Consider the following 22,666-nt stretch of genomic DNA (forward strand, 5'->3'; position numbering starts at 1 on the left):
TTTATGAGCGATAACTCTGTATAATCTCAGGTACTGAGCAATGTTAATGATAGCCTAGGTGGAAGACATTGGTTCAAGTCTGTAGTTTTGGCCATACAAATGAGGTAAGTGGCACATAAATACTACTACTTTTGTAAAAAGCCTTAGATAAACTGAGGTTTAGTCAGTGTTGTGTGTATTAAAAGACTTGGAGTGGGAGGCGGTATCACATTTCACTCTGGTCTTGTTTTTGAGGGTCAAATTGACATAATAATGAATGGTTGTCTGAAGCAGTTTACTTTTATATTATTTTTAAATTGTTTAAATGATCAAATATGCAAATAGCATTTATTTTATGTGATGCCCTGACAAGTGTCAAGCATTGACCTGTTCAATATAGTAATTATATACCATCACTTTTACTGAAATATTGACACAAGCTGCCACCATTAATAATATAAAATCTAAACTTTGGGAAATAAAAAAAAATGAGATCAAAGAAAATACAATGTGTCAGAATGTTTATTTTCTATTCTACAGGTCCCATGAGCACAGTGTAACTGTCATACATGCAGAATAGACCAACATTATTAATAATACCATAAAGACCAAAGTGCTTTTTTAAAAAGTCTAAGAGTATCCTAGAACAGTTTCTATTTGATTGAAATGTAGGGAAAACTGTTCTACTGACTGAGTCTCACTTTCTTACGTTTTGGGGCTTGAGGCTGTAAGAACTGAACATTGGATGTTTAGTTGATGCAGATTGACAGGTCCCCTGTCTTTAACAGTAGATAAAGGATTCCTAACGTTCACAGCTCTACAACACTGACAGACCAGCAATGCAAAGCTCTGGAGCTCCACTGGTGGATGCAAAGTGCAGTGTAGTAACTTGATAGACACATCTTGTGCATTTGCTTGCCAGTGTTTGAAAAGGAGAGAGGGAGCATAGCACTTATTAAGAAGTATTAGGTTAGTCCTCAATGGAGCGGATGTATCTTTCATACGCTGCCTCATCCATCAGAGCGTCAAGCTCGGCAGGGTTGGCAATGGTCATCTTCATCAGCCAACCTATATTGAATAATAAATAAATAATAAAAGTCAAATTAAGCTGGGAGCAAAGGACATTTTTGTGCATTTATTCCATTTACCACAAGTCAGATTTTTTACATAGAAATAGAAATACTTTATTGTCATGTCCTGCATGAAAATTGTCTTTGGTCTCACTGGTAAGAATAATATATAAAAACACAGAGTACATATAATAAACACATTCATTCCCTTACACAGACATATGTCCGGGAGAAGGACACAGCACTTCACATCACCAGCTTCAGTTAGGTAATCATTCAAGAAGTCTGCAGTGCATCTCCATGCAATGATTATGTCAATCTGACAGCATAAGTAAATTTTGTTCAGTGTGATGGATTATCTATCTACAAGAAGATGTTCATATTTGGAAATGAAAAGGAAACCAGCAGCTTTCTGGAAGGTAAAAAAACCCCCCAAAAAACAAATACATGTAAAACACTGATATGCCTTTGAAAATGGTTAGCAGTAATGTACATGTGATGTCTAGTATGGGCTAAGACATGCATGTAAAGACACACACTTGGAGCACATAATGCTATAAAGGTTAATTTTCAGAACAAAATAAGAAGTTGTGTAAGGTAATTGATATCACTTTAATTATACATAACTAGCTTCATCTCTTTGATATTTTGGATTTATATTTATACAATGACTGTTTATGTTAGATTGCACTACTGCCCTCTACTGTCCCAGAAATAATGTAGCTCATATGCAGTTTCCTATATATACAGCCGGTTACTGAGAACTGATTATAATTTGAAACACCACAAAAAGGTGAAGGAAACTGAATATACATGGTATACCAATATATGTATTTATTTTTCAATCAACATCAAATCCCTAAGAGCAAGTGCAGCCAAATAACGTATCCATTTTTTAATATTTTGGATTTAGTAAAATATATAAGCAAAAAACAATGCTTGTTTTTTTGTTTTTTTTGAAGTGTAGAAACTCAGAACAGATTGATTTTGCAAAATACACACAATTATCAATGCAGGCTGGACAATGAATTTTAATGTGTGTGCTTACCATCTTTGTAGCAGGATTTGTTGACCAGACCAGGTTTGTCTGCCAGAAGTGTATTGACTTCAACAACTTCTCCAGTCAAAGGGGAATAGAGCTCACTGGCGGCCTTTACGCTTTCCAGAGCTCCAAATTCATCTGTAGCAGCAGATAGTAGAAATAAGTGCATTTAAACCCAAGTCAGAAACATGACAAATACAAAGAAACAAGGCAAATATTGCTAAGCTGTCTTTCAGTGATTTTCAAAAAGAAATCATTATTATTATTATTATTATTATTCTTATACAATATTTTCTCCACATCACCAGGGAATGATATGCTTTGGATCAGACTAACAATTATCTTCAAGGACAAGTTCACGATTGAAACAAAAACTTGTAATGGTCAGATCCCCAAATGAAAATGGAAATTTATTTTTCTTGCCATGATCATTCCTCCTGTTCATAGCAACCATGTAATATTCCTTCTTAATACGTTAACAATATAAGTGATAGGTGACAAAATCGAATCTTCCTTCTTTACAAAAATGTATTTAAAGTTTCCTTGCTGTAAAAGTTACAGCAAGGAAATCATTTTTCATTGTTCATATATATAAAAAGATACTTTTACTTTTTAAGATACTATTAATCCCAAAGGACGTTTAAACTGCCACAGCAGACAACAATAAGGTAAAAATGAAAGATGCAGTTAAAGGATAAATTATGTACAATTATTTAGCCTTTAATTGCAATATTTTGTCTTTTTTACCCCATTGTTAGATGGGGTATTATAGGCGCCCTGTTTTAAGACAGACTTGAAAAAATGTAAACACCTCCCATATCCGTATGCACTATGACATGACCTTAAGTCACACTATCCTGAACTTCACGCTGTACCTTGCTGAGCCAGTTGTGTCCCCACCTCTGGCAGTCCACAGTAAACCACATCTCCCAGAGCTTCCTGCAAGTGGCAGAAAGCAAGGTCAAAGGTAGCTACACACGCACTTTCTTTTGCGTGTGCTTTTGCGCAGATTTAAGAGACGTACTTGTGCAAAGTTGCTGATGCCAACAGTCCCGACTCCATCGTCTTCTACCCGGATCCATTCGTGCTTGTCTGTGAATTTAAGTGCTGCAAGATAACATACAACAGACTCAGAACACAAAGAGCCTCCTAATACAAGAGTTTCAAGTACATTGTATTCCCCTGCTACTGAAACAGAGAGACAAACATGCAGCAGCGTCGTCAACTCTCTGTGTCCTTTTCTCAAGCTAATGTTACCCTCTAACCGCAGCCAACAATGAGGCAATCTTAGCTAACATGTATAATCAAAACACGTTCACGGGGGAGGGGGGATACCTGCTGAAACCCGACAAGAGGACGCTAATGTTCTTCGAAAATAAGGCGCTGTTGCCAGTTGCAACGGAGAAAGCGTTGCTGAGCGAGTAAGTAAAGGCAAAACTGTGCAAAAGTTGGAAGACAGCGAACGGAATAGCCCACAGGCGGCCATTTTTGTCGCTTATTGATGAGAGCGTGGGTCATCCTCTTCTTCGTGGATATTAGAGGCATCAATGTCGCTTTACTGCCATCCACTGGTCAAGAAAAAGTATGTTTCAGTAATTTTGTGGGTCTCGTTCTTTTGACCGCCCCGCCCCCAGCATAATACTGTTATCATAAATTATTTGTTAGATTTTTATTTATTGCTTAGATTTTTTATTGAACCCACCAAGCTTAATGGTGTCTTTGTAACATCATGTGCTATTTGTTAGATGTTTTACTGAATGTATACTGTAGTCTTTGTGTTTTTAAAGCTGAACCAAAAGAATTCCTTGAATCCTCCTCGAATCCTTAAAGTTATTTTCTGATGCATTTACTGATGAAAATACAATCAATGCATCAGAAACCTGAGATGATTACTGGTAACTACAAGTAATTACAAGTTGGTGGCAAAATTAATTAAAGGGAAAACAAAATATTATATAGTCTATTATATGTTATTCCATGATAATCCCTTATTTGGTGTTTTGATGATTAGAGAGGACTGTTTAACACATCAGCCCAAAATCTCCCATTGGTGCTTAACTAGGTTAAAATCTAGAGACATCGCATGTGAGGTACATCATCATCAAACCATTTAGACACCCCTCCTGCCCATCAGTGGAGACTCTTTTTTCCTTTAAGGGATAGTTATGTGTTAGGTATCATTATAATGAAAAGGAATGTGACTCAATCTACTGGATATTTTTAACTCTCAAATATATATCCTTAAAAGCATAGTAGTGGTCTAGCTGTAATTGTCCTGTCCCCATCCCCTCCTAACTAAAAAGTACACACCTGTTAACATTGTTTTCCCACTAACTTTTCACAATTGAGGAACCTAACAACATATAACTTAACATATTATTTTTTTGAAATGTCTTTTGAAATGTCTTAATTGTTTTATGTATTACAACCATCTTGACATATTTTGCTTAGCTCTTTCTTTACTGTTACTACTATATGGTGTTGCACTGTATCTTAAAAACCACAAATTCTTGTTTTCTTTTTAACAATAGACTTTGACCTACTTTTTACTGGTTTCAACTGAGTGACTCTAGACCCATAAGTGCCTCTAGATTTAACAAAAAATAGTTTCACTGATGAAAACAGTACAAGCTTTTAGTGCACTACTCTGACTTTGCCCCTTTAACCTCATCCAACATTAAGCCTAAAGTCCTGCCAACAATTCCAATAGAAATACTATCAATTCTTTATTATATATTGTGTGCTCTTGCTTTGCTGCATTCTAGCTTTTGCAACAAAAAATACAATCTTTGATTTGCCACTTTCCAGATCTGTAAATCCACCAGTGAGAATCAGCTGTAGCTTAATAGAGACCCTGTTTCTGTTCCAAACAGTGCTCTACGTCTGGACATCCAGCAAACAAAATCAACATTAGTTTAAGACTAAATTAACTGGGCTTATCAAAATGGTGGCTGTCAGGCTTACTGCTTTGCTATTATGTATGCATCATGTTCCATTTAGAAAATAAAGACTATTTGATGGATAACAACTCCAGAGTCCAGCAGCACAGAAAATAGAGAAAAATAAATGTGTCGTGTTAAAATGATGTTTATTTTAAGGAAGATTTGGTATCTGGAGGAATCAGGGTTAGGTTGTTTTAAATCTGCCTCTTCCCATGAGAACAATAATGATTAATTTGTAAAGACCCACAATCTAGAGGTTTTGACCCATAATATTTCTAAAGAAATCACATCCCAGTTTTTCACATAATACAACCATTTTAGATTTTATCCCAGCATGATTGCTACTTGCGTAAGTTAAATTGTTTTGCAAGTAATGAGCCATTTAAATTTTCTGTCTGCACATTTTGCTCCATCGTAAATAAAGACAAAACACTGGAGCCAGAAAATTCCAGTTAGCTTATCACAGTTGTTTTGGGAGCCATAAATATAGAACTACATATTCAATTCAATATTTTATGACAGATGTCTTGAATGTATAAACTTTCAATTATACTCCCCAGTTTTTAATCAAATCTTTCGTTCATTAAAGCACACACAGACCGATCAGACAGGCCTCAAGACTTATTCTCAATGACCAACCTAACAAAAACTTAAATTATTTATTAAGTAACACTTTTATTAATACAAAACAACAGAATATATAAAGAATAGGTCACTCTCATGCCTGGGAGTTATACTATTGCTCAAAATTGCATTAGCTGAGGAAATGGCATGTTTAGAATTTTAAAAATAATAAAAAATAAAGCAAACTTGAGTGTTTCACACAACCATACACTCCCTTTGTCCTGTTCTGGCTTCATAAACTATGCTGAAAAACAAACTAAAATACATAAACGACTAAAAGTGTCTTCCCTATACCTGGGCTAAAACCTACAAACATAAATAACAAAAGCACATTTGTTTGGCTTTTACATTACACAGCTTCAAGAGTCCATCCAGTGTCCACTTTTCCTTATTTGATTCTGAAGATGAGAACAAAAAAACCCCCAAAACAACAACGATAACAACACCGATAACAGTAAAGAGAAATGACAGCTTGCTGTGGAGAGAGGAGTGAAAACAGAGGGAATGAAAACTCCTGTGTGTATGTTTGGTTGTTTCTCCATCAGAGCACATTGGAAGCTTGCTTGCCTGCCCTTGTTGAAAGGCGTGTAACATGTAACATGTCTGTGACAGGTCACTCCTGCAGGGGGTGCTGTGTGCTGCTGGATTGGTGTGAGGAGCAGGGGTGACGACTGGCGGTCCGTGGCAGGCAGACAGAGGGGTCTTTAGTCTGTAAAGTCTCTCTCCTCACTGCAGGAAGGAACAGCTAGGTCGGGAAAGCCAGGAAGTTCAGCTTGGACCATGGTCAGGTCACCACTGTGTACCACAGACATGACACACATTCTCTCTTGTCCACACACTCCTGACGTCTCTGTGCCCACAAACACGCGCACAATCAGCCAGACCCAGACACCCCTGCTGGTTTTTAGGTGGTTCGTTCCTCTCCGTCAGCCTCCTGCTTGGTCCTGCGCAGGTTGCTCTTCATCTTCACAAACTCAGGGGTGTTCTCCTGTTCCTCATCATCTTTCTGTTGCTCCAGCTCCAGCTGCAAGAATACAAACATTGGAAAATGTAACATTATAGAGGTAATAATCTGTGTACCAATAAAAATAGCTGATAAGTTTGAATCAAGGGCATCAACAGGAATTTATATCAATCATTTACCTGCTCTAGTTTCTGTTGTCTTTTCATGAGCTCTATCTCCAGGTCACTCCTCTTTTTATGGGCCTCCTGCTCCTCCTTCTGAGCCTTGATGACTTGCTCCCTCTTTCTCTTCTCCAGAACCTTCTGGAGCTCTGGTTTGTTCTGAGGAGCCAGACCCCTGTGTAGAATTAATCAGTGAAACAACATGTTACTAAAATAAAACTTAATGAACAACATCTGACAACACAGGCTTCAAAGCCCCACATGGAGACATACTAACATTCACATTTATGGTTAACAGATGATTACATGACCTCATTCTAGTTTGACACGCATACTGACTAAAATGTGCTGGATTAAACATGTCAATCATGTTCAGGATTTTGAGCCAATCACAGATTGTTCCACATTTCCAATCTGTGTACGAGATGGTTGCCAGCACTGGAGTTGACCTTGAATAAGTGTGGTTGAAACCATGTCATGCTTTTCTTTGTAGAAAGTACCAAAAAAAAAACAACAATCCTACAATTATCAGCATCAAAGCTCATTGCAAAATCTCAGAGGTTGTTGCACAACTGCCTTGGTTTGTGTAGTAAAAAGTAAAAAAAGAGGATGGGGACATCTTGGTCCAGTGTGAGCATGTCTTCCTAAAAGGAGCAAAACACTTAATGTTATGTAATACTCCAAACTCCTCCAAATTATGAGAGAGAAGGAGGGGAGCTGAGGATGCAAAGAGTACTTAACAGCGATGGGCTAAAGTCAGCTAGAAAAGGAAAAAGCCAATAAAGAGTGATCCCTTCAAAGGATCAAGGAAGTACAGTATAGTTCAAAATCAGGGGAAGCAAAAAGACAGAGGTTACCATTTAAATTAAGTCAAAAATCCTCGTTCCCTTTAAATACCTTATGATCCAGACTACTTAACTCTCCTCATGGTTACTGATTTCCCTTTTGCCTGAATGTGCGTAGGCTCTTCAAAGAAAAACACAGCATGCCTACCTGACTGCAGCTTAGAACAACACCACCTTAATGAAATGCATTATTAAATCCTGGAGATTACATAACCAAGTCCACAATTTTCTGAGAAGCAGTGGGAGTGAATTTATTACTTAAACTGAAGTCACTGCTGCAGTTTAAATGCCCTGGTTTCCCTGATAACAAGGGTCTTATGAAAGCACTTGAGCCGGGGCAGAGCAGAGGGTCATTGACGTGATCGTTTCAGGCTGTTTTCCAACACTCCACTCAGAAAGGGAGGGGGGGGGTCAAGGTCACTTGAAACAATAAGAGAGGCTATAAAAGATGCTTACGCCATCCTCCTCTCCTCCATGGGACGATGTTTACATAATCACGGACCCTCCTTTCCATGACCCCTCCCACAAGTGCTGCCCCTCTAGCACACTAGGAAGAATGTGCGTTCAAATCCCACACATCAATACCTCCATCTGCTCAAATGCTTCACCAGTCTCAGTGGCTGAATTTCTCAAATTCTTCCTCCGTGAGCACAAGCACAGCAGAGTCACCACAGCAAAGGTAGCAAAGGCAGAAAATGGCCCTCAGCTAGAGACTGTTTTGTAATCTTGATTACATAACACATTTTTTTCCCTCTTATACAGTGATCCATCCATCCATGTATCCATCCACCCCCCTCCCTCCCCACTCTGATCACCATGACTAATCCACTATGCAGGGAAGCTTTCTACACGATAAAAGGCCCAATCAAAACAAGTTCATTCCACCATTAAACCCACTAGATTTATCTTACAGACTTCTACTGCTACTAAACTCATAAGAATCCCTGTCTAGACAACTAAAAACAATATGCTGCAGCTTCTGGAATAATACAGAGACAGCAACATCAAAACACTTTTCTTTCTCTAGATGTTTTTATTAGATTTCTTGCCTATGCTTTTCCCCCATCATTCATTAATGTCAAGCTACCATTAGTACAAAGGGACCTCACTGTTTGACCTGTTTAAGGCAGCGCATCACTGCTGTGATGTAACAGCTGTCAGCAGCATGTGTGTTTACGTAGCTATTAATAGCTTGGAAATATAGCTGATGGCACTCTATTTGGTAAGAGAAAATACAAACATATAGTGTCAAAAAGGGTGATTACAGACCCCAGTGTGCATGCATGTACACAGACACGCAGACCAAATCCTGATTCATGATATAGTATTAATATCATCAGTCACACCAGATTCATCCTGTACAGTATGTGTGTGACCTTTACATAACCGATTTTTGACACCCTAATGCACCCAAGGTTTTATATAATAGCTCCTTTGAAAATTTTATATGCAGAGCTTTACATAATACTGCTGCTAGAGGGACCACTACAGTCAACTAAAGTGACACACTGCAGAAACGTTGGCCATGTCTGCACGGATACTATCAGGCCAATTACAAAAAAGTAGTAGGACTACTGTTTTAACTCATCCTCCATCAGAAGATGTAAAAACAAATTAGCCTGGACCTTGGGACTACTGTCTGCACTGCTTTTGCCTGTCTGACATGTTTTGAACTCAGGCAGACTTGATAGATATTGGCACACACAACAAAAGGTTTTACCAACAAGTAAACAAAATAAAGCGTTATCTTTACAATCACGTGCTGCACCTTAATAACGTCACAAATTACTGTTTTGATCTTTGGATCTTTTATTGTTTATGTGCCATATTTTTTTGTTTACCAACAAAAAAATAAAAAAATAAAGCATTATCTTTACAATCACGTGCTGCACCTTAAGAAACGTGATGAATTACTGTTTTGATCTTTGGATTTTTTATTGTTTATGTCCCATAAAGTGTGATATATTGTCAGATAGCTAATTAGAAATGTGAATCACTTCCTTAAACGGTATCTGTGTATTAAGCAGGTGTGTTTCCGCTGAAACTGATAAGACATCAATAACAAACCTCTTCTGGTTCATGAGCAGCTCTCGGTGCAGGTCCTGATGGTTACGGGAGTTCTTGACTGGGTTGATCAGCTTCTTGGGTTTGATGAGCTCATCACAGTCACCCTCCAGATAGTCTGGCTCTGCCATGACACTTCTCCCTGGTGACACAGACAGACCAGGGTCACACGGATCTAACAAGACACAAACAAGTAAAGAAGATCTTAATTTAACCACTATAGTGCAATGTGAGCCTGGATGCAACAAAACAAAGACACATATCACTCTCTGTGGTGGCACAAATCAAAATGTGTTGTAAAGGAACAACATTTTTGAGAAACATTTTATTTCTTGAAAATAGCGCTCCTTTCAAACCCTAATATGAGCATCTGCTTAATCCTCTAACATATGCTCAAAGTTTTTGAATTGTCTCTATAGTGAGCAGGGGACTCTGGGGGGGTGCTGGGATTACATAATTGTTCCCACGCTACGCAAACAGGAACATTTCATTCCCACCAGATGATGTAAAAACCAAATGCAAAACAATGAGGAGATGAATCAGGACAGCACATAACCACACTTAGAGATCTCTTAGTCACATGGTTATGGGAAATATTAGCTACTGATAATAATGCAACCTAAATGTTCACTTCAATCCACTGTAATCCGTGACCTCGAAAACAAAGCAGAACAAAACTAAGTATTCTGTATTTCACAATCAGAAAACAACTAATACATGTATGGTAATTATTTTTCTCCTAACATAAAGATGATCTATCAAGCCATTAAAAAGCAAATAACTGAGATTCACAATAAGTAAAACTGATACCTCGAGCTGATCACAGTGTTCATGTAATAATATGCAATAATACTACAATGAAGGATGTTTTTTGGCAGCTCAGTGCTTCTATTTTCCAGTCTGCTTTGCTCAATGAAACATTCGCAATTATTTAAATTATTGTTTAAATAAACACATGAGCAGATAAAAATAAAGGTCTAACCACCTGAAATAAGAGAATAAATATTCTAAAAAGTATATAATATAAACATATATGGCTCATATACGACTAAAAACAGCGAAGCACTTTTTACACAATGTTAAAAATGCCCAAAGGTTTGATGTTGATTTAACTCACCCTGCAGATGAGGAAAGACTGGATATCTGAACATTGTCGCCATCTCTGCTATTTTGCTTTGAAATCTTTTTTCCAGGAAAAGCTTTTAAAAAGGTCACTGTCCTGTTTATCAGTATGTTGCAAAGCCTCACACGGGAGAGGTGCTTTGTCCTGCACAGCTGTCTGCTACTGAGCTGGTTGGAGTACAAAGTCTGTTTTATAGCTGCACTCTCTCTCTCTCTCTCTGTCTCTCTCTCTCTCTATCACACACACACACACACACACAGTCACTCTCTGCTCCCTCCCTCACCTATTCCCCTCCCACTCACTTTCAGTAAATCTCTGGATGAGGAATAATTTATAGGCGAAATTCCCTTATCATATTAGTAGTAAATGTGTATAATAGTAAACTACAAGTTAAGCAGAGTCAGTTTACTTTGATAATAGATAACTAGATAACACCAACATGTGCATTTCCCTTGCTGTAGGCTGAGGAATGACTCAGGTTTGTACACAACTGCATTCTCAAATGCCTCCAGAAACAGTGATTTTTAAGGGGCTGCTTAGATACCACTTTCTCCTGCCTGTGACTGATCAGGACCGAATGACAAAAGACAGAAAACTTCAGTGGGCCAATCACATCAGTTGTACCAAGGACAGTGCACGTGCTGGAGTCTATAGGTGGGGGGAGTGTGTCCTTAAAATCAAAACATACATACATGCAGAGTATTGATGTAATGAGCTGAAGACGCCACTAGAGGTCGATATTCTTGCATCATAGAAACTTAAACCATCTCCGTTATGTAACAAAGAAGCCTTAAGTAAACCTTGATTGTGGCTATTTTCACCACAGAACAAAGCCAGAAAGATGCCACATAATAAAAATGCTTGATGGATATAATGGAATATGTTGACAAATGAAAATACTGCTTTTTCCAGTTGGTTAAATGGTTATAGTGGTGTGTAATCCCTTCTAATCTCAGATTAGTAACCTTTTAAAAATAACCTATGTATCTAAAATCATTGTTGTAAATAACACAAGGTTAAGGTCGTATGAAAACAAGAAAACTAAGTGATTATTATAGTTTATCAATCCATCTCCATGACCGACAAAATATACTAGTATTTGCATTTACTACATAATGTTATCTATGATGTACGTAATGCTGATAGGAACATACCAGTCACAGTACGTTTGTGACACAGTCTGGACATGGTGACAGTGTTTGAGCATGTGAGACAGCAGAGGTGGGCAGAACAGCTTGTGTCTTTAATCAGCAGCTACGTGTGAGCACACACGTGCTGTGTACATCAAAGGTGGTTTTTGTTAATTCCGGTAGTAGGGGGTAGAGGAACTTAAAGACTGGCAGTGTTGTCAAAGTGTCCGTTAGCTCAACACATCTGCTCCTACTTCCTCTGTGCCCCAAGGGAGAGGGGAAGTGACATAGGGAGTTCAAAAGAGCCCTACAACCTCAAATTGGAGCCCTGCTTCAATTCTGCCTTATCACTGCTAGTGTTACATGTTTTATTGAGTGTCCCTTCTGGTTAGAATACAGTATACAGTAGATAGATAACATGTGCCACTATCAGTTAAAGTCCAACACCTAAAATACAACATGGATAACCAAGTTAACATATATGTTAACTTGTTATGTTAGTGTAATTTAATTCATGGTTGCAAAACACAAGATCCTCTTTCTTCTCCCTTCTGCAGGTATTTTACTTTCTGTGTATTTGAAAATTACAAAATACTGCAATGAACAGCTGCTTCAAAACATTGCAGCACATTCATTTTCAACACTTCTGTGTTGAAATGTGGACAACACCTTTCCAGACCTGTCAGTGTGTAGATAACCATATAAAGTTTTTGTGAAGACACTTCCTGCTGTTTTCAAGGAATCCCATTAAAAACACTTTGTTTATTGGTTTTGGAAACACACCCCAAAAGCATAGACAATACACGCACGTACACACACACACACACACACACACACAAACACGTAATGAGCCTCCAAAAGACCTAGGTCTCTGAGATGTGGCCAGGAGAAAGGACTCAATATTTAGAGGATTTAAAATGTCTACGCATTCAGGCATAAAAAGGAGAGGAAAGTTGGTGAAAACAGAGGAAAAACAAAAGGAAAACTGGGTCAGATGAGAGTCTAGGAAAAAAGTAAAGGAAGTCGGCCAAAGACGGCTTTCCTGTGTTTACTTCACTCTTTCTTTGTCATCCTCATGACCTACGTATGACTGATTTAACATACAGTGAGATGTCACATTTTTGAACCAGCCAACTACAGGAAATATTAAATGAATCAAGTACTGCAGTAAGAGTTACAAGCATGCAGAGGTTGAAACTGCACACATACGTTTTCAATAATAATGTAGCACTCATATCATACTCACAGTCACTTTTTTTCCGTTGTATCAAAATGAAAAGAAAATGTCTGTGTGGCAGTTTTTGAGAAAAAGAGAAAGTAACTGAATGTATGTTTTCAGTAAACATGTTTACACTAGTGCATGCATGTATGTGTGAAATGTGTGTGTGAGTGTGTGAAAGTCTAATCATGGTGGCCAGTTGCATTAGTGCTGATAGAATGACTGATCCTGAATGAGTGTGCCTGCACTGTGCCAAATGATTGCATCACTGCGGCCAGTTCTGCTAATTAAGAGCAAACAAGCATACAGGCTAGCATTCGAAATGCAAACTCATTTCTCAATTTCCTCCTCAACTGACATATTCCCCCCAGTTGTCATGGAGACTCATTTAGTGACACAGCACTCAAAACAGGAAATAGCTCAAGCCAACTGAGCGGTTCCTCAGGGCCTCCGATGGTCAACGCTAATGAGACTTTCAATAACAACTCAATTAAATCCTTAAAAATACAAATAAATGTGCGTATGTCCACCTATAAAAAAAAATCTGTACATGAAAAATAGTCTTCCTGGTTTAACCCTTGAAAAAAAAAGCACAGATGGGCAGAAAAACTAATGAAGAGAGATGGGGAAGAGAGGCTAAATTGGCCATTGCCAGTGCTTTCTTTTTTTGTTTCACTGATGAGAAGCAGACAAACAATCCTGTGAATACTACAAGAAAGAAAGACAAAGACAAAGAGTGAATTGTTACTGACATGTAAGAGACAGAAGACAGAGAGAGGTTGATAACTTCATGTTGGGATCAGAGCAAAAAGTGTCAGAGAAGAGAACCAAAAGTTGATTAATGACATGTTTCTGTTATTCAAGAGTCAACAGTGGCCGTCTTCTTGCTGTAGCCTGGAAAGAGAAATGACAGCAAAGTGAGCAGCTGGTGGCCTGCTTCATCATGTGACCTCCATGTCCTCCTCCAGGATACGGACATTAACAGCACAGGCTAACCAGAGCTTTGCACAGGGTGGGGTTGGTCTATGAACTGTCATCAAGGAGCCAGGATTTGTTTTGCACAGGATTCAGCAGAAATACGCACAGGAGGTCAGATATACAAAAAAAAGGGATTAATCAGCTTTTCACCATCCGGTTTTGAGATACGCTGATCATGGACTCATCGAACATGAAAAAAATGACCTTTTCATGACTTTTAAAAGAGCTGACATCAGTCATTTTTATTTTTACTTATTGATGGTCTTAATGGTTAATAAGCATCTTAAAAACAATCCCATACAAATAGATATGATGATTTTGGCTTTTGTGTATTTTCTTGGTATTAACTGCAGCTTGTTTTGGAAAGCAGGCACACCAAAACAAGCTTAACAAAAGGTGTGATATTCTGATTAGAGATGCGTACATATGCAAAGAAAAATCAGACTCTATATAATTTCATGATGAATTGAAGAAAATGACTTCTCATTTTCTTGAAGCTTAATATACCAACCATTCTCTTGCTCCAATATCCCCTCCATGTCCCATATACAACCTCTTATTCACCCTCCCTTATCTCTCTTTTTTGGCCTGATCCTGTCTATTCCACTCACAGATGGGAGGTCCACCCCTCAGGGGAAATTACGTCATCAATACCCCTAAAGCAACCCCCACACCCCATTTTCTCTCTCTCCCTCTCACATACACACACCCTTACAAGCTGGACAGATCCAACTATGTGTCTCCAAGCCTTTCTGTTAATGAAGCGGCCATTCAGCCATAAACAGGAGAGGCCCTAATTAAAACACACAGATAGATGGGCTTTTAACTGACAGCTGTAGGGGGATGGGGGAAGGGGGAAGGGGGGGGGCAGGGTGTGTGTGTGAAAGAGAAAGTGAGAGTGACAGAAAAAGTGAGGGAGAACCAGACACTTGGGGGTCCAGTAGTGACAATGAGCTCATTTCCCGTACAGGCCCGGTGTGCACATGCTCATTTACAAGCCTCCCCAAAACGACACATAAATCATGGTTGGATACGGAGTGACATAAATGTGCACATTTCCAGAGCGTGGATTCAAACAATGGAATTACATATTGTCCAGTCACTCCTCCACACAAACACATTCAATGTCAGCAAAGACTAACAAAAACTTTGTTTGCAGTCTAGCACTCTATGTGCATCAGTAAGCAAAATAATGTGTGAGTATAAATGACACTTGAGCTACAATCAGGAAAAACTGGCCTGCCTGTGCACACTGAGCAACCAATAAGATAGGACAGAACATGCACACCATGACATACATGGGAGCATCAGCATGTTTCTGTTTATACAAAAACACAAATGTTAAGTTCCACTCCCACTCTTGCCATTGCCAACTTTATAATGAATAATAGTAGAAGATGGGAGGATGAGTGGCGAATCTTGATTTTGGAGAACATATTGAAGTATATTTAGATTATAAAGACGCCAAACATTCATGGCGGTTGGCTACAGCATACTGAATTATGGGATGAGAAAGAGAGAGCACGAGAGAAAATGGCTCCTCAAAAATGTGCTGGAGAGTTTGGGGGTTGATATCTGTTTTGTATTTCCTGCGTTGGAGTGGGGGTCAGAGGAAAAGAGGAACAGGGGAATTCTGTGGCCTCATCATGTACTGACCTCTGACAACACCCACCGTACGATGATGTCACTAGGGAGATGCTGGAGTATGGGAATTTACAATCATTGTTTTAGGGCTCATAAAAACACAGATGCGCACCCATGTAGCAACACTCAATGAAGCAAAGGATAATGTCACATTTTGTGTATCTCATGTGAGGGAGGAAGGAGCTGTAGGCCTCAGCTACACAGTGTACACGTAAACACTTAAAAACTTGACGTCAATAAGGGAGTAGGAAGCAGCTCTATAGACTGTCATGGTGAAAAGTAAACACCCAATATCATCACTACGTCTGCCAACAAGGAGTAATACTTCATACAAAAGCATCTAAATTACTGTGATTCTCTCCTTCTAACTAGTATATAGTTTTAATCTCTCTGGCCATCCAGTGCTTTCTAAAAACATCTATTATCTTTGTTCTCACTTGCAACAACAATCACCTTCTGTCAGCTTCTCCAAAGGTCTATATGAAGTTAGGGGATGTATCATACAAATGTCCATGTCTATATTTATATTGTGGGTAATACACTCCTACTCCTACTAATATCTTTGCATGATTTACAGCCCTTTATCCAGGCCCACCCTGTTCTGATCTGGCCAGCTTCTGGAAGCTTTGTTTCAGCTGACTTCGGGTAGGTCCAGAGGCTACGTAAACAAACAGTTGTAGGATTTCACTCTTTTTCTAGTCCTTTACTCAAAATGGAAACTTCTCAAATCTGAAACCGATCTAAAATAAGCAACAACACAAACAACAAATGGAGCAATCTTAGTAACAAAGGCTACAGAACTGATAGCCCTTTGTGGGCTTGCACCAACAATCACACATTATCATGATGAAGAATTAGAGGTAACATTAAGAGTTCAGAGCAGGCTGTAAGTCCATTTTGACCTAAAGGAGCATTTGACTTACATTCACCATCATAGCAGTATAAAAAAACAAACAAACAGGAAATCACAAAAAGCATGCTATGACCTCAATAAATTAAATATCACCTGATGTTAAGGAATTGAAAAATGGAAGTTAATACAGACTCATCAGTCAAAGGCCATTGTATGCCAGACACTAAACTTTGGACTCAAAATGGACCAAAAAGTGGAACCTCATCAATTCTACTTCTCATATATATATGTTCCGCAAATGGAAAGTCATGTTCTCCGTTTTTAAAAAAAGCAACACATTCATCACATGTAGATAAGATTTTATGGGTCTTATTTGTCATTTTGGCTTGAAAATAATAAGCTCTTATGGCTGTAGTTTTTCATTCTGTCTTACTTTCCATCCCTCCCCATGTCTTGGAGCTCTTAAATAACCACAGTGGCTGTATTTGGTCTTGTCTGATTATAATGCAAGTTGACCACATCCATATCTGGCTTTTAAGATTTGATTTCAATATAAACAAGCATCCAGATTTGTCAGATGAACATAGCCCAGCGTGATAAGATGAACAGGCTGTCTTTGAGATGAGAAGAGTAACAGAAGCTTTTCATTGTTAAGCTGATGTTACTCTGATATCAACAAATTAATCATGTTTAGCTCTGATCCCACTCTCTGAACTGAAACACGCCTGCAAGTTTGTGTTCAGCACGGTTTGAAGTTATTTCAAGCGGTGGCTCCTGCACAGTCCTATCCACAAGCATTGTGAGCCCCTGGGGTGAGGCAGATTACAGAATGAATGGGATGGATTGAAAAGGCATAGACACCACTTTGAGTCACGCTGAGGGAATGTGATGAACCTGCAAAGTGATTATCGCTTCAGGCACATAACAACGTCTACATGTTGGGACACACACACCGACACCCACACACACACACACACACAGTCACACACACACACACACACACACACACACACACACACACACACACACACACACACACACACAGCTGGGGATCTAAACATATATTCAAACACAGACATCTTTGAGTGACAAAGACATGAGGGTGCATGCTATGTGCACTTTTCTATAAAAGGTTAAAATCAAAGTGCTTACTCAGACCAAATTCTGAACACATGTCCTGAATAATTGGCAAGGGTGGGTACACACCTGTCAGTCAAATACAAAAGGCTGGCCTATACTCTCTCACAGCTGACACGGACACATGGTCCTGAATGTATATGTATGGACCAGTTGAGAACAGGTGGGCTGAAGCAGACTGAGGGTCCACTAACACATGCACACAATCCAAACTGACTTGCTATAGGAACACACCCTAACAGGACAAATTATAGACAGTGCACATGTATGTTTCATGTTGCTCTTCCTCACTGAGATGTAAACACATATATTGCACATATCACTCTTAAAATGAAGCTCCGATGTCTTTCTTTTTAATGGTATTACTGCCTTATAGTAAAAAAGCTGCAGCCGTTCAGTCTGGCTCAGCGGTGTGAAGTACCGCTTGTTCATAAAGGAAGAGTCTTTGTTATGGCTCTGCTGTCTGCTCCAGTTCCAGATTCAAAGCTTTGTGCTTTTCTGCTGTTTTTCCCCTTATTGAGCAGAGTCACGCCCCTCTTCACCATCTACTGGCTGAGCCCAGCTGGGAGCTTAAATCTCATTGGCTGGGGGGCACACTGGGGAGGATTTGGGAGGTTCTCCTTTGTTTACATGCTAGTAGAGAAAACCCAATAACAACTGTTACCTTGGGCAACCAGACAATCTACAGTTAGGCAGATAGACACACAGGAATGAAAGCAGAGCGCGCGCACACACACACACACACACACATACACACATACATACATACACGGATAACAAAGTAACCAGGTGTTCAAAAACAGGCCAAATGAAGAGTCTTTGTTCTCTATGATTTTATGCTCTATGCTTGACATGGCACAAACTGTACGGTATGTACTTGCATATTTTTAGTTGGGATAGTAGGCAATCATGTCATTTCATTGTCTGGTGAAACTTTCCAAAGCAAGTGCTGCTATATACAATCTGAAAACCCAGTTTGTTTCAGGCTGCAACAGAAAGAAGTGGCTCTGTCCTGTCCGTGGTTGTATGTTCCTGATTGTGTTTGTAATAAGACAGGATCATATATCTTGATACTGACTTACAAAGAGCTTAATCCAATTCGTGCAGCTCAAACTCCCAATCTCTCTATACTTCAACCTAACAAGCCATAAGGAGGGAGGCATTTAGAGTCTGTGTGCATGCATGCGTGCATATATATGTGTGTGTGTGCTACTCATTCTCCAAGACTACACAAAGTGGCCAGCACAGTAATGGTTCTTTATTGTGACTGAGGCCTCTGCATAACATCAGGAAAATCAATGGGCTGCTTTGAGAAGCCTCTGTAGGTTTGTGTGCATGTGTGTCAGTTTTATTCTTGGCTCTGTATGTTTATCTTATCTTTTTTATGAGCATATCAGCATCAAGTCCTGAGCAAACTCAAACAACAGTCAAGCCTCTGCATGTCTGACTCCCATATGAACTACAACCCCCCTCATCCATCATACACCAGCTCTCTATCAGGAAACTCAATACCTGAATCGTGGCGTCATAATGTCATAATCGAAAACCATGGCAACAAAAGCACAGCAGTGTAAACAGATCCTTTGTCCTGCTGTAGGATTCTGTGATTGCATACTTTATGTTTGCATTGCATCATAATGTTCAGCCTACATGGGGAGGGACAATAAGGTACTGATCATCTGTTTAAGAAAAACTGACAAAAACAGATGATTAAGACCAAACAGCTGACCAAAACAGTTCTGAAAAACAGATCAATAAAAACACAGATTTGCTGCATTTACTGTTTGTTTAGGAATGAAAGCACTCAACCATGTTAGCTACATCTGATAAGTAACAGCCACATAAACACAAAAGGACCACTATCATAAAGACCTGTAACACCAACTCAAGCATTGGGTGTAGAGAAAAGGTCATGTACCAACCAATAGTAAGGATCAAATGTTTTATCAAGTCCTCAGTGTTTCCTGTCAGGAAATAGTTTCGTTGAGGTGGTTAACCATCAGAATGGAAAGTATCTTGTCTCATGATGAATATAGGTAGCAGATAACCTTAAAACCTGCTGTGTGAAATGACATCTCTGCTCTTTTCCCGTGAAGGTCCATATTTGATTTCATGAACGTTTGTTTCAGGTGCTGCTACACTGCAAGGAATCCCAGGTTTTGTTAACATGTTCTTTGATCACATATTTCTTGATCTGAGTCATAACCATGATGATTTTACACTACTTTATTCTGCAAAAATCTGATATGGCTACTTGTGTTAGGAAAACATTTTTTGAGAAGTTTGGAGAGTTTTGTTAAATGAAAAAAAGGTTTTAGAAAGAAAAAAAATGTTTGCTTCCCAAAGTAAGGTATCAAAAAAAGTAATGTTCAGAATCAGATGTTGGTAACTATACTAACATTTCAAACAACAGCAAGCCTCATGCTCATAGTTGGATCACTGAAATGGGAGGAAAAGATTACATGAATAAAGTCTCCTAACAGACTGGAATTGAGCAGAGTGGAGATGTGTTTGGTAAAACATTGAGTACTTCCCTCTCCAAAACCCACTGAAAACTCACCCTGTGTTTACATGGCTCTTTAGGGGGTGAAAGACCTGAAAACATGAGCTACAAGAAAGTCTTTCACTGCCAGTGAATAAGATGTCTGAGCCTGATCATGAACGTCTGACACACGAACACACAGTCTTATGTGGAGTAGGTCTTAAGGATCAGAGCATTCTGCTGAGTAATGAAGATTTTGTGCCCACAGACAGACCAGCAGGACTGTTGGAGATAATACTGTCAACACACATGCGGTTGCCAGTTACCCCTCCTGGTCACACACACAGCCTCACACCCATTCCTGACCCAAATACCTTGATTTTCTTGAGGTCAGGTTGAGTCCTTGACATGGACTCACAGTCTATAATGATACAGCCGAGAAACACACCAGAACCACAAATGGACACATGCCATTATAGAATGGAAACTAAGACATTTCATTCACATATTTAAATCCCTCGGAGTATAATAATAATGGAGCAGAGAGCATTCCAGTTGTAACACACACACACACACACACACACAGTGACAGCATCAGTTCTTACGGGAAACAGAAGACAGCAAGGGATACAGAGTTAGAGAAACAGGAGAGAGAGAGAGAGAGACACAGACAGAGAGAGACAGAGAGAGAGAGAGAGAGAAGGGGGGGTTCAAAGATCAGAAAACAGATGTAAATCGTTTAGCAAACTCCCCTCCAAATGACTAACACATGTGCTTGAAACTTTCCCCTCCCTGCACATACACACACATGCACTCCTACTCTCGCAAGCTCTGCACCTAAAGAGTACATTCATACCACCTGCTTTTGTCACTTCTCCTCTCCCTGAAACACATCTGATGACCCAGAGGTAAACTACCATGATACATGTTTAAAACTGCCCATATGTATTTGCCAGGCTGCTATTCTGCCTCCACCCAGCAAACACACACTTAAAGTTGGGTATGGCCCTGTTTGCATAACGTCTTGTTAAAGTTTGACAGCAAGGCTTCTTGACACAGCCTAAGCCACAAGGAAAGAAAACCCCCACTTAGTTTGGTATGCTAAACCTGTTGCCACATCATAAAAAATAACACTATGTGCCCATCTTCACATGACAGTTGGTCTATCTGCCTGATGACAGCACACAGGTCTGTATCAGCTCTGACTCAAGCCATGTGCTTTGACACAGGAGGCAGTGGTCACTGCTGTGCTATTACACACACACACACACACACACACACACACACACACACACACACAAATGATAAATTCAGCTACAGCTCATCTATAGCACCTTCTTAGGCTGTTTGTCTCATAAAAAGGCCTCATTTGAAGACTATTATAGGAACAAATATTTTAAGTCTCATGTTGAATAGACCGTTGAGACACATACTATATAATACACGAGACTTTATCTACATTTTAAACAAGACTTATTTTAAAAGTATGTTAGCATGACGGTATGCTATTGCCAGCTGTTATGTTATGTGAGCATGACATGTGAAGTCCCCATAAACACCGTCTGTAAAGTAGCCTACTCAGACAGTTTAGAGAAAAATAACACTAATATTTTTTCTTCTTCTATTACTCTCCCAAAGTACAAAGTATCACATGCCATGAATAGTGTCAGTGTGTTCCAAAGTGAATGAAACCGTAGTCTGTACATGCTGTACAGCACCTCAACGTGTTTGTTCTTCACTGTCCCGTCTGCTACAGTCATGCGCTGCAACAAAAGGAGACAATGAAACAAGAGTTTGTGTTTTGCAATCTCATTCTCTCTCTCCTCGGTCTTTCTTTTCCTCCTCACTTTCCGATTTTTTAAAGCAACCTAAACCCCTGCTGCTTCTGTCGACGGTGGCAGACAGTTAAAATGTGCCGCTTTTGTTAGTGCGCTCATGAAACAAGCTCACGAAAAACGCACGAGCTCCCAACACACACACACACACACTAACACACACACATGCACACCTACCTCACAGTCGACCCCGACGCGACTTGTCCAACTGAAGTTGTTTAATATTTAGAAGGACAAAGTGATTCAGGCCACATCAGTGCGTCTCCAGACCACTTCTTCTGGTTGAGGTGTGTCTCTGCCCTACCGCCGCTTTTGGAAACTGTTCAATAGCTCCGGCGCGTACACATGCACTCAGTCAGGACCCATAGAAAATGTAAATGTGACTGGGTGGGAGGGATGGTCTGGCGTCACACAGAGGGGCTCCTCCTCCTCCTCCCCTCCTTTCTTCATCTGCTCTCTGAAGTGGATGAGTGGGGACTCCTCGAGCTCAGGGCGGGGTGGTTTGAGCGCGCGCACGCACCCACAAACACACGCGCACACACCACGAGATTGTAGAATTTCATACTTGCTTACG

At 39.5% G+C, this 22,666-nt stretch overlaps 2 protein-coding genes across 5 annotated transcripts; both read right to left on the reverse strand.

Moving 5' to 3' along the window:
• Positions 1 to 485: 485 nt before the first annotated feature.
• Positions 486 to 3,586, reverse strand: LOC128358684 (glycine cleavage system H protein, mitochondrial-like). Its single transcript, XM_053319036.1, has 5 exons — positions 3,427 to 3,586; positions 3,116 to 3,198; positions 2,967 to 3,030; positions 2,098 to 2,229; positions 486 to 1,047 (listed from the first exon to the last, which is right to left on the reverse strand). The coding sequence occupies exons 1-5, from the start codon at positions 3,575 to 3,577 to the stop codon at positions 950 to 952; spliced, it is 528 nt and encodes a 175-aa protein (XP_053175011.1). The 5' UTR covers positions 3,578 to 3,586; the 3' UTR covers positions 486 to 949.
• A 2,102-nt stretch (positions 3,587 to 5,688) lies between these two features.
• fam107b (family with sequence similarity 107 member B) lies at positions 5,689 to 22,446 on the reverse strand. Of its 4 annotated transcripts, none has more exons than XM_053319449.1 (4): positions 22,270 to 22,446; positions 9,695 to 9,833; positions 6,801 to 6,957; positions 5,689 to 6,681 (listed from the first exon to the last, which is right to left on the reverse strand). In XM_053319449.1, exons 2-4 carry the CDS (start codon positions 9,820 to 9,822, stop codon positions 6,562 to 6,564), a joined length of 405 nt encoding a protein of 134 aa, XP_053175424.1. In that variant the 5' UTR covers positions 9,823 to 9,833; positions 22,270 to 22,446; the 3' UTR covers positions 5,689 to 6,561. The 4 variants fall into 4 exon arrangements, with proteins under 4 accessions (XP_053175424.1, XP_053175423.1, XP_053175422.1 ...); XM_053319448.1 differs by having other exon boundaries at positions 9,695 to 9,866; positions 22,270 to 22,445; XM_053319447.1 differs by lacking the exon at positions 22,270 to 22,446 and adding an exon at positions 10,809 to 10,962.
• Positions 22,447 to 22,666: the final 220 nt, after the last annotated feature.

Source organism: Scomber japonicus, chromosome 5 (genome assembly GCF_027409825.1).
Source record: "Scomber japonicus isolate fScoJap1 chromosome 5, fScoJap1.pri, whole genome shotgun sequence".
Classification (NCBI taxonomy): domain Eukaryota; kingdom Metazoa; phylum Chordata; class Actinopteri; order Scombriformes; family Scombridae; genus Scomber; species Scomber japonicus.

Bases quoted from the DNA above. Each gene is read 5' to 3' on its own strand.
- LOC128358684 (XM_053319036.1), bottom strand. From the start codon at position 3,577: ATGGCCGCCTGTGGGCTATTCCGTTCGCTGTCTTCCAACTTTTGCACA. The intron at 3,199-3,426 runs GTATCCCCCCTC...GTTATCTTGCAG, and splicing joins CTCTTGTCGGGTTTCAGCAG to CACTTAAATTCACAGACAAG. The intron at 1,048-2,097 runs GTAAGCACACAC...TATTCAATATAG, and splicing joins CAAATCCTGCTACAAAGATG to GTTGGCTGATGAAGATGACC.
- fam107b (XM_053319445.1), bottom strand. From the start codon at position 10,851: ATGGCGACAATGTTCAGATATCCAGTCTTTCCTCATCTGCAGG. The intron at 9,867-10,808 runs GTGAGTTAAATC...GTGTCTTGTTAG, and splicing joins AGTCTTTCCTCATCTGCAGG to ATCCGTGTGACCCTGGTCTG. The intron at 6,958-9,694 runs GTTTGTTATTGA...AATTCTACACAG, and splicing joins CTGCTCATGAACCAGAAGAG to GGGTCTGGCTCCTCAGAACA.